The sequence below is a fragment of the Hipposideros armiger genome, unplaced genomic scaffold (assembly GCF_001890085.2).
Source record: "Hipposideros armiger isolate ML-2016 unplaced genomic scaffold, ASM189008v1 scaffold_207, whole genome shotgun sequence".
Classification (NCBI taxonomy): domain Eukaryota; kingdom Metazoa; phylum Chordata; class Mammalia; order Chiroptera; family Hipposideridae; genus Hipposideros; species Hipposideros armiger.
In genome coordinates this window covers 1405500-1419421 of record NW_017731557.1, presented here as the reverse complement: position 1 = coordinate 1419421, position 13922 = coordinate 1405500, and the positions used below count along the sequence as shown (strand labels likewise).

General features: G+C 37.8%; 1 protein-coding gene across 1 annotated transcript in view; it reads right to left on the bottom strand.

Annotated features, from left to right (window-relative positions):
• LTBP1 (latent transforming growth factor beta binding protein 1) overlaps nucleotides 1-13922 on the bottom strand; it is a 371909-nt gene that overhangs the window by 61980 nt on the left and 296007 nt on the right. The window contains exons 21-22 of the mRNA XM_019653802.1: nucleotides 10555-10677; nucleotides 5300-5425 (exon numbers count right to left, since the gene is read on the bottom strand). Coding sequence (XP_019509347.1) covers nucleotides 5300-5425; nucleotides 10555-10677 — 249 coding nt within the window. The remainder of the gene's footprint in view (nucleotides 1-5299; nucleotides 5426-10554; nucleotides 10678-13922) is intronic.

The window sequence follows — 13922 nt, the reverse complement described above, 5'->3', positions numbered from 1 at the left end:
CTTCACTGTGTTTTCTGGTTTCCAATGAACACAAAATTGGCCTAAGTGTTTGAACCCAACTTCTTTTAGTCTTTCTGAGATCACTGTTTTCGGTAAACTTCAAGCTAGCTATCCTGACCTCTTCCATTTGTTATGTTTTCCCGTTCAAATGAATGAGGTAAGAAGCAGTGTATAGCAGATATCTAAAAAGGTTATGGGATTAGGGTCTCTATAGCTGTTTAACAACAGGACTTAATTGGATTCCTTGGGATTCTGAGTTCAGGCTAGACATGACAAGAACTCCCTTTCAAGTCCTCGAGTTCTCAGTTTTTGAATCAATATTAGAATGGGTTTGAAAGAAGAGAAAGATGGTTTTGAAAGAGAGAAGCTTCTGATCACATAGTCCTCTGTGGTATTATTTTGAAAAGTGAGAAGTAAACAACAACATTCAGGAGAGGAAAATATAGGGGTAGGACACCGAATTAAAATTAAAGGTTATGATTTTTCCTTTCTGATGAAAAATAGGTTAATTCCAGAAATGTCTGATTTTGAAAAACAGACTATTTTTAAGGGCAGTTTTTGGTTCACAGTAAAACTCCACAGAAAGGACCCATAATCCTCCTGTTCCTGGAAACCCCTGACACTCCCTCAGGCTCCCCCACTATCAACTCCCAGAAGCAGAGAATACATTTGTTACAACTGATGAGGCTACACTGACACATCATCATCACCCAGAGTCCACAGTGTACATTAGGGTTGGCTCTTGATGTTGTACTCTCCTTTTTTACTCCCTGTCTGGACAACAGAATTCATGTTGGCAATGGGAAAAAGGCCCTCCACAGACCATCTCATGCCTCTTGTCTATTTATTGACAAGCTATTATCTCTTAACCCAATGGACGACCAGTTTGAAAAAGGAAGGCACTTAACATGGCTTCATTTGTTACTCAGACACAAAATTTTAATGTTTCTTTCATAAACCCACATTAGTGAGGCAGAATGGCCCATTCTGGCCACCCTCAGTCGTATTGTACCAGCTTCCCAATCCTTGTTCCAGCCCGTAGGTCCCCCTCACTCTGCTCTACTTCCCCCCCCATAGGGTTTATCCCTTTCTAACATATTATGTAGTTTACTTATTAGTCTATTGCCTTCAAGAAAGTGGGGGATCTTTTTTTGTTCATTGACATAGCCCCAGTACCTAGAACAGGTACTGGCTGGCAGACAGCATACAGACATTTAATAAATATTTGTCAACTGAATGAATGAATGAGGATGCTTTGTAAAAGACAGGGCTTTAGGGAATGATTTGGGTCATGGTCTGGAGTCCTAATTAGCCATGACTAACTAGGTATTGTAAGCCACTAGCATGCCCTTTGCATTTGTTGGGCTCCTTAGAGGTCCCTGCTAGACCAGCACGGCCATTCTAGTGTGTCAACAGGATGGAAAGCATACTGAGGTCGAGAGATATGCCCCCAACTCCATTTGTTGCGATACAGACTCCCACTCAGCCTAGAGGCCCAACGAGCACAGCTGCCCCTGGCTGAGAGCCGTATGCAGAGGCACGTGGACAGAGTGATGCAATGTCAAAGACCAGGGGATATGTTTCCACCGGCGTCAGGGGACAGACGTGGTGACACTTAGGAATCTAACTGTCACAAATTTCCCTGTTCTTCTCTCACTCACTATTGATGAGGAAACCAAAGCCTGAGTCACTGTATAAATGAGAGGATATTTTTCATATGAATTAAAATTCCACAATAAAAAATGAGAAAAATAAAACAGCAAAAGGATTGTGATTTAAAAAAAAATGGATAAGATAAATCTGGACATAGAATAGTGAGCTGAGTGAAAGAAGTAAAAAGTTTCCTTTGCTTTTCTACATAAGATAAAAGCTCTGGCCACAGAATGCAAGAAGGTGGCAGGCGAAAATGAACCACAGTTATGAGAAGAAAGGAAAGAGCATATAAAGGAGAAAGTCAATCAAAAGGGTCCTGCTCCCTGCACTTTTCTGACATCCACATGTGGGACTTGAGGAAAAGAACATAATGAAGTTCGTGAATTCATCCTAGAACAGGTGCTGCACCCCTCTGCTGAATATCACTATGGTCACCTTTAAAGTACTCCCCTTGGGAAGCTATGCACCGACGCCAGCGCCTAGTCCACCCTTCAAAGCAATTCTGGAACTCTTTTATCTGGAATGGCCATCAGAGCTGTCGTCATATTAGGGGCCAGATCAGGTGAGTAGAGAGGGTGTTCTAATACAGTTATTTGTTTACTGGCTAAAAACGCCCTCACAGACAGCGCCATGTGAGCTGGTGCCATGCCATGATGCAAGAGCCATGAATTGTTGGTGAAAAGTTCAGGTGGTCCAACTTTTTCACGCAGCCTTTTCAGCACTTCCAAATAGTAAACTTGGTTAACTGTTTGTCCAGTTGGTACAAATTCATAATGAATAATCCCTCTGATATCAAAAAAGGTTAGCGACATCATTGCAACCAGTTCACAAACTTAAGTGTCTGACCTCAGATGGTGCTTATTTATATCCATAAAGTATAACTGTTATATTATTTAATACAAAAACAATTTTCTATATGTACTACTTATTTACCCCCAATTCCCTTCCTGGAATGTGGACAAGAACAATGTGTGTTTTGCCCTCAGACCAGTAACAGTGAGGGCACAAGATAGGGATTCTGTATATATTTGTTGAGTGAATGAATAAATTAATCAAATAGATGCTCACCCACCACCTCCTTCCCACTGCACTCCAGTTGAACTTCAAATAACACTGTTGTTCTTTATCTCGTGTGGGGGAAGGTGTTTCTCCTTCCTCTTCCAGGTACGTGTTCCCTGAGCACCACACAGAGAACGGAAAGGCAGGAGCCAGTGGTGCTGTTTTTATTTCTACAGAATCTGCTGTGCTACTTGATACTTGGGATAGTGTATGTTGACAGAGTCTGCCTCTTCACTGTAGTTCAGTAACTGTGACCAGAGCTGACAACTCTCCAAGCCATGGGAAATTATGGAAGGGCACTCCTTCCCTCAGCTGGGTGGGATTCATTTAGCCCTGCTTAGAGCAGGCTGTGCCAGCCCTAGTGTCAACATGGCTTCAGTAGCTTTAACCAGGAGTTCAGAAGTTGGATGAGTATGAAGTAAGAGTTCCAGCCCCTTTCTCAATGTTAATTCAAGTACAGTAAGTCCTCACTTAATGTCGTCAATATGTTGCACAACTCGAAGTGAAACGATGTATAATGAAATGAATATTACTGTAGGCTAATTGATATAAACAAGAGTTGTGTTCCTATGGCATCTCATCAATGTTATAACAAAATGACGGTATTTGAGGACCTACTGTGTTATGCATAGAGGCTTCATAGCTAAATCCCAGTCACATGGGGGCTGGCTTTATTCTACACCACAGCCAGGGGTAGAATCAGGACACACTCCTACTGCCACAAGTTTCAGTCCAACGAAAGAAAATTTGGACCAATTTAACATACTGGATTAAACCCATAATAAATGAAAGCCTTGCAGAGTTTATTCTAGAAAGAGAATAACATGGCTAACAATTAGAAAGATTTCTAGATACACTGCCGTATATCAGCAAACTATTCGAAACTACCTGTTTTATTACTTATAAAATTGTCCAGTTTTTGGAGTAAAAAAAATACCAAGTGTCAGGTACAGTAATTCACAAAGCACTAGTTTTCTAAACACTCATTTTTAAATTGAAGTTGTTACCAAGTAAATTACCAAGTAAATGCCTAACAAAATTAGAACTGCAGCTAAATTAGTGATTATATATAACTCTCAAGTTACAGAAATCTGTATTAAAAAAGATACAGAATTAAAGGAAAATTACTAAATGCAAAAGACAACAATAAATGTGAATATATTTATATTAGTATATCCTTCTGGAATGGTAGTTTTGACAAGCGAGCACTTGAGGTGACTTTTTTTTTAACATAGTTTTTGCATGGCACAACCATTGGCAGTTATAACTTGGACTGTTTTTCAGTGAAGGAAGCCCTTACCAGCCCTGATTTAGAGCTAACTGAAGAAGCCAACCTGCGTCTTTCTGGAAGGCGGGGAAATGTGCATTTTGCAAATCGGTTTCATCAGTGACTCGATGCTGTGATCTCTCCAGAAGAATGTATGCATTCATGCAGTGTCTTTCTGAAGAGCTCTAGCCTCAGAGCTCTGAGCATAAAATTAACATAAAACTCGAGCCACGGAAATATGGAGTTCTTGTAAATCTCTCATGGCCACCTTTTTATGATGTTTTTCTCCATTTCCCAACTTTTGATCGCTTCCAAACCCCTCTAAAATCTGCTCGCTCAAACCTCATCCTGCACTATCTCTTTTTCACTGGAAGTCAAATCTGGCATCAATGTTTTGTCTGCTCAGCAGGAGAGCAATTTCAGCAATCTCCTGCTTTTTATAAGATCAGTTTATTCCTCCCAATATAGTAATTAGTTTCAGATGAACCTGGTCTCTGTTCCTCGGCCTGGTTCCACTGTGGTATGAGCAGGGGAGCAGATATTTCCTGTTGCACTATTTTTTAGAGCAAAGAATTTGGGTACTGTCATAGGCCCAGAACAGATCCTTCGCAATTTACTTCTTTAAAACAGAGCTGGGTTTTTATCACCTAGATTCTGAAAGTGATGATTATGGGAATCTCCTCAGTTTACTTTTACAAAGGATCAGATGAATTACTCCTCAGTAGATCAAACTCTAATGCCATCAGGAACATAAATCTTATGAATATAAGCAGTGTGGTATCCTTGCAAACATACAGAGGTTGCAAATAGGAAGCCAACAGTAATCTTAATTAGCTTTTAGGGAATAATAAACACTGACAGGTAAGAAAACAGATGGGCTAACAACTAAGGATATTAGAGGAATAACGCTGGAAAATCGCTGCTGACAATGGTGCTGAGAAATCAAGCAAGGCATTATTTTTATAAACAGAATGATGGAGACTATCTATATGAAAAACAATCCAAAACAGGCGCAGTCTCAGGTTACACCCAGGCAGCTGCCAGTTTTCCTTTGGGTCATCACCTGCGCATTCTGACTCATTAATTCAGTGCTAGTAGTGAAATCATCCGTGAGCATTTTCACCATCACAACCTTAAGTTATCCTATGTGTAAACCCCAGCAACTCTGAGCTACAGTTTGGGAGGAGTCAGCTTCCCACATACATGCTTGGAGGCCTTCAGTTGTGAGTTATCTCTTAGCGTCTTTGCTTGTTTAAACAGAAAGCAATCTCCTCTCTGCCTTATCATGCAATAACGACAATCTCTTATGGTTTACCTTACCTTGACAAGTACGGCCATCTGCAGAGATTGTGAAACCCTGTTCGCAGACGCAGTGAAAAGAACCATCTGTGTTTAGACACTCTCCATGAGGACCACAGAGTCCAGGCTGTTCACATTCATTAATGTCTGGAATTGAAAAGACAGTGCCATATCCTTGAAAAAAATCTGGTTTGTTTTCCCATGATATCAAATGTACATACAGTAAAGAAATTGATTACAAAATGTGCCACCAACTTACTGTTGGTGGCACAGCTACATCAGTTGTACATAAACTGAACCCTAAGACATGTTGGATTGCCTTGAGAGAGAAACTATTTAGGATGAATCATATGAAATAGCCAATGTTCAACCATTTTCGGCCTACCAGAAAAAGCAATTTCATAGTTTTAACCCAAAGCTACCCTTATTTTAGAAATACTGGAGACTTGAGGAGTCTGATAGAATCAACAACTTCTCTGTGCAATACTCTTCATCAGTGAGAAAGCTGTGTCTGCCCCTATCTTCTCCAATGCCATGCCCACAAATCTGTTATAGCTCATGGACCTTGTCATATACCTGTGGAACCCTAGGACATGAACTTCATAAAGGCACAGCTTGCATGTCTTATTTACAGTGATTGGTTCATAAACAGTACTTCACAAGTGTCTGCTGACTACATGAATGAAACAGACTCCAATCTATATTTCACTGAAAATGGATAAAAGAAAGAAAATACAAGAACTAGAAGGCCTTTTAGACCAGGAGGTTCTGATTATTTGCAGAGCTTTGTGATGATGAAATGGGTGAATGAAGGTCAACTGTTTACTGCAGAACCTAACACCCAACTGAGGATCAAAAAATGGTAGTTTCTATTGGTACAACTCGCAAGCAAATCATGCTGTAGTTCAACTTGGGTTGCCTATCGCACACTTGGCTCGCTTGTCCCCTGTGAAGAGTGATTATGTTCCCCATGGCCAGAGACACAACATACTTGAACAGCGACAAAGCATGACGTGTTTGGTGTAAGTATAATATTCTTTCAGAGCAGTCCTAATTACATTGATGAGGAGTACCCAAGATGACAAACTACGAATCCTGGAGAATGGTTCATTTGTTCATACTAACACACACAACTGCCTATTCACACTGTGTTTTAATTGGTTTACTCATCTGTGCCCCTTGCTACATTGATGGCTTCTTGAGGAGAACAGTATATTTTAACTCTGAGTCCCCAGCTTCTAGCACAGCACATTACTAGTGCATTATGAATGTTTGTCCACCACAAAATTTCAGTTATGTTCATACCCTACTAACGGAATCTTGACTGACAAAGGGTTTCTTAGTTAATTTGGGTTAAAAAGAAAAAAAAGTTCAAAAATAAAGAAAAAAATACTAAAATCAAACAAACAAACCCAAAAACCAAAGGAAATAGCAAAAGCAAACAGAAAAAGAAAAAAATATTGGGGTCATAAAAACTATCACAGGTCCTCTGCACCATCAAGGAAAGTAGTCCTACTGAGGTCATTTTCCTATCTTCCTGAAGTCTTCTAGACCCTCCTTTATCTCTTACTAAAGAGGTCCTGGATACATCCTCAAGTCCATCTTTAATGCAATTAAAAACATTTACTGAATGCTTCCTATGGGAAGGTTGAAAAAGATAAGGCCCCTGATATTAGGAAGCTCACAATATAACAGGGGAGGCAGAAACTGGCATGAATCGCTGCAAAGCCATGAGCCCTTCCTAGTGATCTCTAGAACATGCTTAGCTGCCAACCCTGACATCCTCTTCTGCAAGGAAGTCATCCCCATCTCTACCTCCAGAATCACCTGGGGCTCTTATTTAAAATTTTTTTTTTATTACCTTCTTGATCTCATTGTGCAACAAGAATTCTGGCGATATCACTGATTTATCCATCTCTCTGTATTATCCTGAACTCTTTACCCTTCCATCTGCCATAGAATTCAGACTAGTTGGCCTATCCATTGCCAAATCAAAATAAGAAACAAATAAGAAACCACGCAGGAATTACTCATTTTCATAAAAATGCTTCCATTCTTGTTATTGTCACTGATTTTAAAATATTTCAAGGAAGAGGAATGAATCATTTTCTGCTTAACTATTTCTCAATATAATGTCACATTGAAAAATTGTTCACTTTTTATAAAAACCTCAGATTATCTTCTATGTTTGTTCTCTAACTACTGACAATATCTTAGGTTGGTAATCGCTTTTGAACTTTGACCTTTCTCTTGGCCTTTCGTTTATTGTTTCTTTCCAATCTGCTGACTAGAGCTACCTTTACCTGAACAAAAAGGTGCCAAAAAGTTCCACTGGTCTAGAGATCAAGGCCAAGGTCCACATCCATCGTGCAAAACCCTAGGGATTATCAGAGACCACCCCCTTATTTTATCCCGTGACTCAACGGATCCATTTAAAGCCTGCCCGGTTTTCAACTTCTCACAGGGAATAATGTATATAAAGTTCTTGCTTCAAGAGAAGTCACTGATTAACAAATAATTGTATAAAAAGTTTGATGACAGGAACTGAAAATGAATTCCCAGACTTTTTTCCAGGAAACCACTAAGAAAGAACAACAAGAATATCTGGAACTAAAGAAACATATGCATTCAATTTGGGTTGTTCTTATTGAGGCATTTCTGAACTATGCTGCTAGTAACTCAGCTGAAAGCCAGACTATATTTAAGTTGGGTTTCTTTCATGGGTCCGAGATTCCACAGAAATTCACAATCTGGCATGTGTAGATCAAAACGTGAAACTGAAGTGTGTTCTGGATCTCAACTGTAGGCTGCCACATTCCTGAAGAGACGATTATGGAATTTCCATGCTGTCTGTATATCATCATTAATTTTGCTGGGGGAAGAGACTCTTAAACACACTTCCATTTGAAAATGCCTTACTGATATGGAACTTTCTTCATATTATTAGGTAAGGTTTAAAGTTTATGCTTATCACACATTGCTATTCAAACATGTCCCATGGTTATTTGCATTGTTTTATCAATTACATTTTTGGCATTAAAACAAACTCTGAAATCCACACCCGTCTACAGAATGTTGACATGACCATGGGATTAGGCAGAAACAGGCTACTAACTTTAAGTGGAGTGCAAGATCACAAAGTTTCCTCCAGAGGCAGAGAAAACAAAGATGATTCAAAACAAGGTGAGTAAATGACATCATAAATAGCCTCGATAGAAGACAGTGGGTGATAGAGCAGAGTCATAGATGATATTCTTTAAACAGTATTAAAACATGCTTCAGCAATACTTTTTATTTATTTGGATTTAAAATATTTTAAGCAGCCATATTAATTTATTCTGGAAAACAGCAATCACCAATGAAGTTAACTTAATAATGATAGTCAATAAAACATATGGTTAGAGCAGTCACATATTATCACAAACAAATTTAGCATACTGAGAGAAGATGGCAGTGCAATTAATGAGTCAGGTGACTAAATTAGTTCCTTGTGATTTAACTCTAGATGTTGAATAGTAAAATATGCAATATCAAATCCAAATTTATGCTAAGACTTGGTTTCACCTCTAGTCTGTCAAAAAAAGTGTGACAAGAGATCTCAGACAATACTGCTTTTAAGCCAAAAAGTCTATAATAAAAGCAGGATTCAGATTGTCTGTTTGTTTGGTTTTTCTTGGAGCATTTCTTGACATTTTTATATAAATCAAGGTTCATTCTGTTAAGATGTAAAAGTCCCAAAATAAATATTCTCACATAAATTTCTAATTCAAATGTTCCTTCTCTATTGCATTAAGTCCAAGTACCTTTAAATTCTGCACTGGAAATACTGAAAAACTTCAATTCACCTTATAGAATCATGATGGCAAATATATGACACAAAATGAGGTACACAGTACTGTATTTAAATCTTGAGATCAGTAAGGGGATTTTAATTTTAAAAGATCATGAGGCAAAGGCCCACATTTTTTGTATCTCAGTGATACACAGCTGGGTATGGATAATGATATGGATATAGAGTACAATATTATTCCACTACTACTTCTTAAAGAGTAAATGCCATCTTCCCTTTCAAGAATACTGTGATTTGGGACATGGAAGAGGAGATACATGTTATGACAATCCAGAATAAAAAAGTCATACACGTTCAGTCGTAGTGGATAAAGAATAACTTCAACAACCCTTTATTTATATGTTACTTTGGGAAACACTACAGAGCTCCGTAATGTCAAAGGAACAATAAAAAATATTTATGCAAGAATCAGAAATCAGTATGCGTCAAGATAACTATCAGTGTGTGTTTTCCATAGAAAAAATGGGCATGGCTTTACTAAGACGAATAAATAAAGGAAAACTAGTGGGGCAGCCAGGTATAGCTAAAAATGTTGAGACACAGGATCTACACAATCTGATTTTTCAGTCTCAGCATCAACAATGATTCGATGTGTTGCCCTGGGGAAAATAACTGAGTCTCACAGTCTTCTTTCTTGTGGCTGTAAATTCAGTAATAACTGGCATGGCAATATACGGAATAGCAGTGAAAAAAAGATACTGGGTTCAAAGCCCTACAGCTTATTAGGGAGGAGCAAGCTAATTAACTTCTCTGAGACTCAGTTATTCATGCACAAAATGGCTGTAGAAAAATCTACCTTTTAAATTCAGTAAGAATTAAAGAGGTACCTACAGTACTTAACACATAGTAGGTGTTCGATTAAAGCTGTTGTAATTACTGTTGTGTTCTTATTAGTCCCTTGTGTCTCCTGTACTGTTGTTTGGGAGAGTAAATGTGATAGTGCTTTGAAAAAATATAAAATCCTGTCTTTCACAATTCTGGTCACATTATTAATGAGGATATTTTCAGAAGAGAAAAACCTGAATACTGGGTAAAAATAGGGATAAAGAAAAAGATAAATATCAGCTATGGGACAAAATAAAATATGCCTATGACGGATATAAAAAAGGTAGAGTGGCGGTCATGTAGAATCAAGTGCCAAGTTTGGCTCATGGAAGAAACAGCAAATTGTGATCTCAGTCCCCACACAGCATGCAAACTGAGGACACAGTTCTAAAACACACGTGGTTCAGTTAATACCAAGGTGCTGTGCAGAGGAGAACTACCTGTATATATTTGATGCAGACCCAAGGAAGATATTTTAACAACACAAATTGGCATAGCTCATTTACATATAAGCAAGCGGTAAAACTACAGACCATCATCAGGAAGCATCAAGAACTGAAGAGCCATGTAAATTATAACTTAAAGAAGAAGAGAGAAGTACCTTGACACCCTTTATTGTCATTTAGCTGGAAGCCATCTGGACAGGTACAATCATAGGACCCCTCTGTATTAATGCAGTCTCCTCCCTGGCAAACACTGTTATCTTCCAAGCATTCATTGATATCTACAAATCAATTTTTAAAATTTAAAAGATTAAAAAAACTATACCGTAAACAGGTATTTTTCCTTACCTTTATGCACAAAAATTACATGAATGTACATTATTTTACATCACTCATAACACAAGATTCTAAACGAATGGCAGCTTTTCAACTTTCGGAGTTTTTAAAAAATAAAACCTTTTGAAAGGATTTTAACTTTGAACAAGATATAAACTGAAATTTTAACATCAAATGAAATAAACTGGAAGAGGAAAAGTCAAAATTCTGTAACAAAGAATAATTTACTTGGCTATATTCTTGGTGATGATAGAGAATAAAAATATCCTTTAAATACGTATTGTTAAGAATATCTTGAGTATCTATTTATACAAGATCCTGTATTATGCATTATAGGAAAAATTTAAAAGTATTTGGCATGGTCCCTGCCCCTGAAGAGAAATTATTGTTCAAAAAAAAATTTGTATTAATAAAAATAATCACGTGAAATAGTAAATTGTTACAGAAGTCCAAAACAATTTAACATAAGAGCTGCCAAAAATATAATTATTTGTTAAAAGAACAGTACCAATTTCAGGTGTCACATGAATTGAGAGAAGAGATATCATAAAGGTCAAAGAAGGCTTCATGTAACAAAGGGAATTTACTTGGAGTCTTGACAGCAGGATGGAAACTGGAGGAGGAGGAGGAAGAGAGGGGCTTTGGGCCCAAAGGGATTCAGCAAGATCAAAGCTTGGTTGAAGTCACTGACTCAGCAGCTGTCGCAAACAGGTTTGATGTTGCCTGGGTTTTTAAATGTATATATTTATAGCATATGTGCCACTAAAAATGGTTTACGTAACCAATAATGACTTCTGACTGCGAGCATGTGTGACAATTAATGACCCCCCTCACTGCATGAATGCTAGGCAGATCTTTCCAGCGAGCTGTTTAGTACATTTACTCCTAGTCAGAGCTCATTATTTCTAATACACTCCATGAGTCCCTCTTCTGGTGTCTGTGCAGGATTGAAATTATTAGCATTGAAGAAAGCGAAGGAACAAAACCTCCTTTGTGTTCTCAGAATTTGGCATACGATGGCATCTCTTGCAAATAATTATGACTGCTGCTAAAATATATGAGAAGCTCCAAGAGAAGTAAATATGGAAACTGCTGTGGTCTCTCTCATTCTCCTTGCAGTCTGGTTCAAAATATGGGGGCATCAAATTAAATGTTCTTCATAGAATCCAATCAATCGGTTAACTTGCTTATGTATCATTTATGGGGCCAATGAAAGAGAAATAAGCTCCTTGAAATTTCATTCTATCCAAGTAAAAAGTTATGGTGCTATTCACCCAGATTTAAAATATTTCTGTATACCGATCCTAAAACATAAAATGTAGCTGATGCGACTATCAGTACTGAAGCGGGTTATTACTTTTTCTTTAGTAGGTTTTTCCAACTTCACTGAAGTATAATTTACATACAGTAAATAAATGCATTTAATTTTAAGAGTGCATTTCAATGAGCTTCGATAAATGTAGAGACATTCTTGTGATCACAATCATTATTAAGGTATAGGCATTTCTGTATTGATTTATATCTGTTGAGATCCACTGTTGGATTCTGAAGTCATTGCAAATGAGGTCATTTTCTAGGGAACGGATGAAATATCTTTGTAAGATTGTCATTCTGTGGTGCCAAACATAAAGCTTGGTAATGTTTTCTTTTAACTCTTTTTCCAATCTGACTGACCTTAAAACTCTCCATTCCTATTAACCTAATGCCTTGGATTTATAACTGCCATGAAAGATACAGTAAAGGAACCATCATGCACAACTAAGACAGACAACAGCATGGAGGAATAAGTGTCTCCAACGAAGTTTGAATATGCTAACAAATGTTTTATTCACCAGTTAACTGACCTTGAGTATATCAAGATTTCTAAAAGTAGAACCTCAGTTAAGAATAGGCTTTTAGAGGGGCGGCTGGTTGGTTCAGGTGGTTACAGCATGGGCTCACAACACCAGGGTTGCTGGTTCGATTCCCACATGAGCCAGTGAGCTGCACCCTCCAAAACTAGATTGAAACAACTACTTGACTTGGAGCTGATGGGTCCTGTGGAAAACACAATGTTCCTCAATAAAGTAAAAAAAAAAGTGAAAAAAACAAAAAAGAATAGGCTTTTAGGTATAAATTCTGTGAAAAGAATTCTTAAACTCCAACTGTCTGCTCATTTCAGGCTTCTGAATCGAGATTGTGCCAAATGGGGACAATTTCTAGCCTATTGTTTATGAATCTTTGACATAAAATGTACTAAATGAATACATTGGTCCAACCATTAACAAAAGAAAGGCATAGGCAATTCCATTGTCCCCAAAGTTTTCCTTGTGCCCCCTTTCAGTTTGGCGGTTTCTGGTCAGCATAATGTTTCTGAGATTCATCCAAATTGTTGTGTCAACAGCTCACTCCTTTACTGCTGAGTAGTATTCTACTGTATGAATGTCCCACAATTTGTTTACCCGTCCACCTTTTGATGAGTATTTAGACTGTTTCATTTTTGGCTATTAGGAATAAAGTTTCTATACGCACTCATGTGTTAAGTCTGCGTGGGAACACATGCTTTCATTTTCCTTGAGTAAACTCCTAGGGGGAGAAGGGCTGGGTTACACGTAGGTTTAACTTTTGAAGAAACTTGTTTTCTAAAGTGGCTGTCCCAGTTGACATTCCAACTGGTAGGGTATGAGAGTTCCAGCTGCTGCACATTTATTCTAGTAGCTCCACAGCTATTCTAATGGGTGTTGAGTAGGAGGTCCACTCTTAGATCTACCTTTCTTTCTTTGCTCTGTAGGAAACTGAGATGATAAAGTATGAGGAAGCATATTTGAATATTAGCATTATGTGAAAAACCTCAATCCAAAAAAGATCAAGGAGAATCCTGAGAATTGGAATTTCAGCAACAAGGGAGGCACTCCCTTCCCTTAAATGTTTGCCTCAGCATTGTAGATGCATATCAGCTTTGTTAAAGCTACTTTAAAATAATTTTATTTTCATTCATTTCCTAAAATCTAAGAGAAATAACGTCTGTGAGGAAAAATAAGTATTAAGTGTTTACAAATAATTCTATAGACTTTAGAACTCAGTGTATTATGTTAGAGTCTGGTTTAGTTCAAAAATTTTTTGCAAGACCTCTATTTTCAAAAGCAAAAAAGAAAGAAAGAAAGAAAGAAAGAAAGAAAGAAAGAAAGAAAGAAAGAAAGAAAGAAAGAAA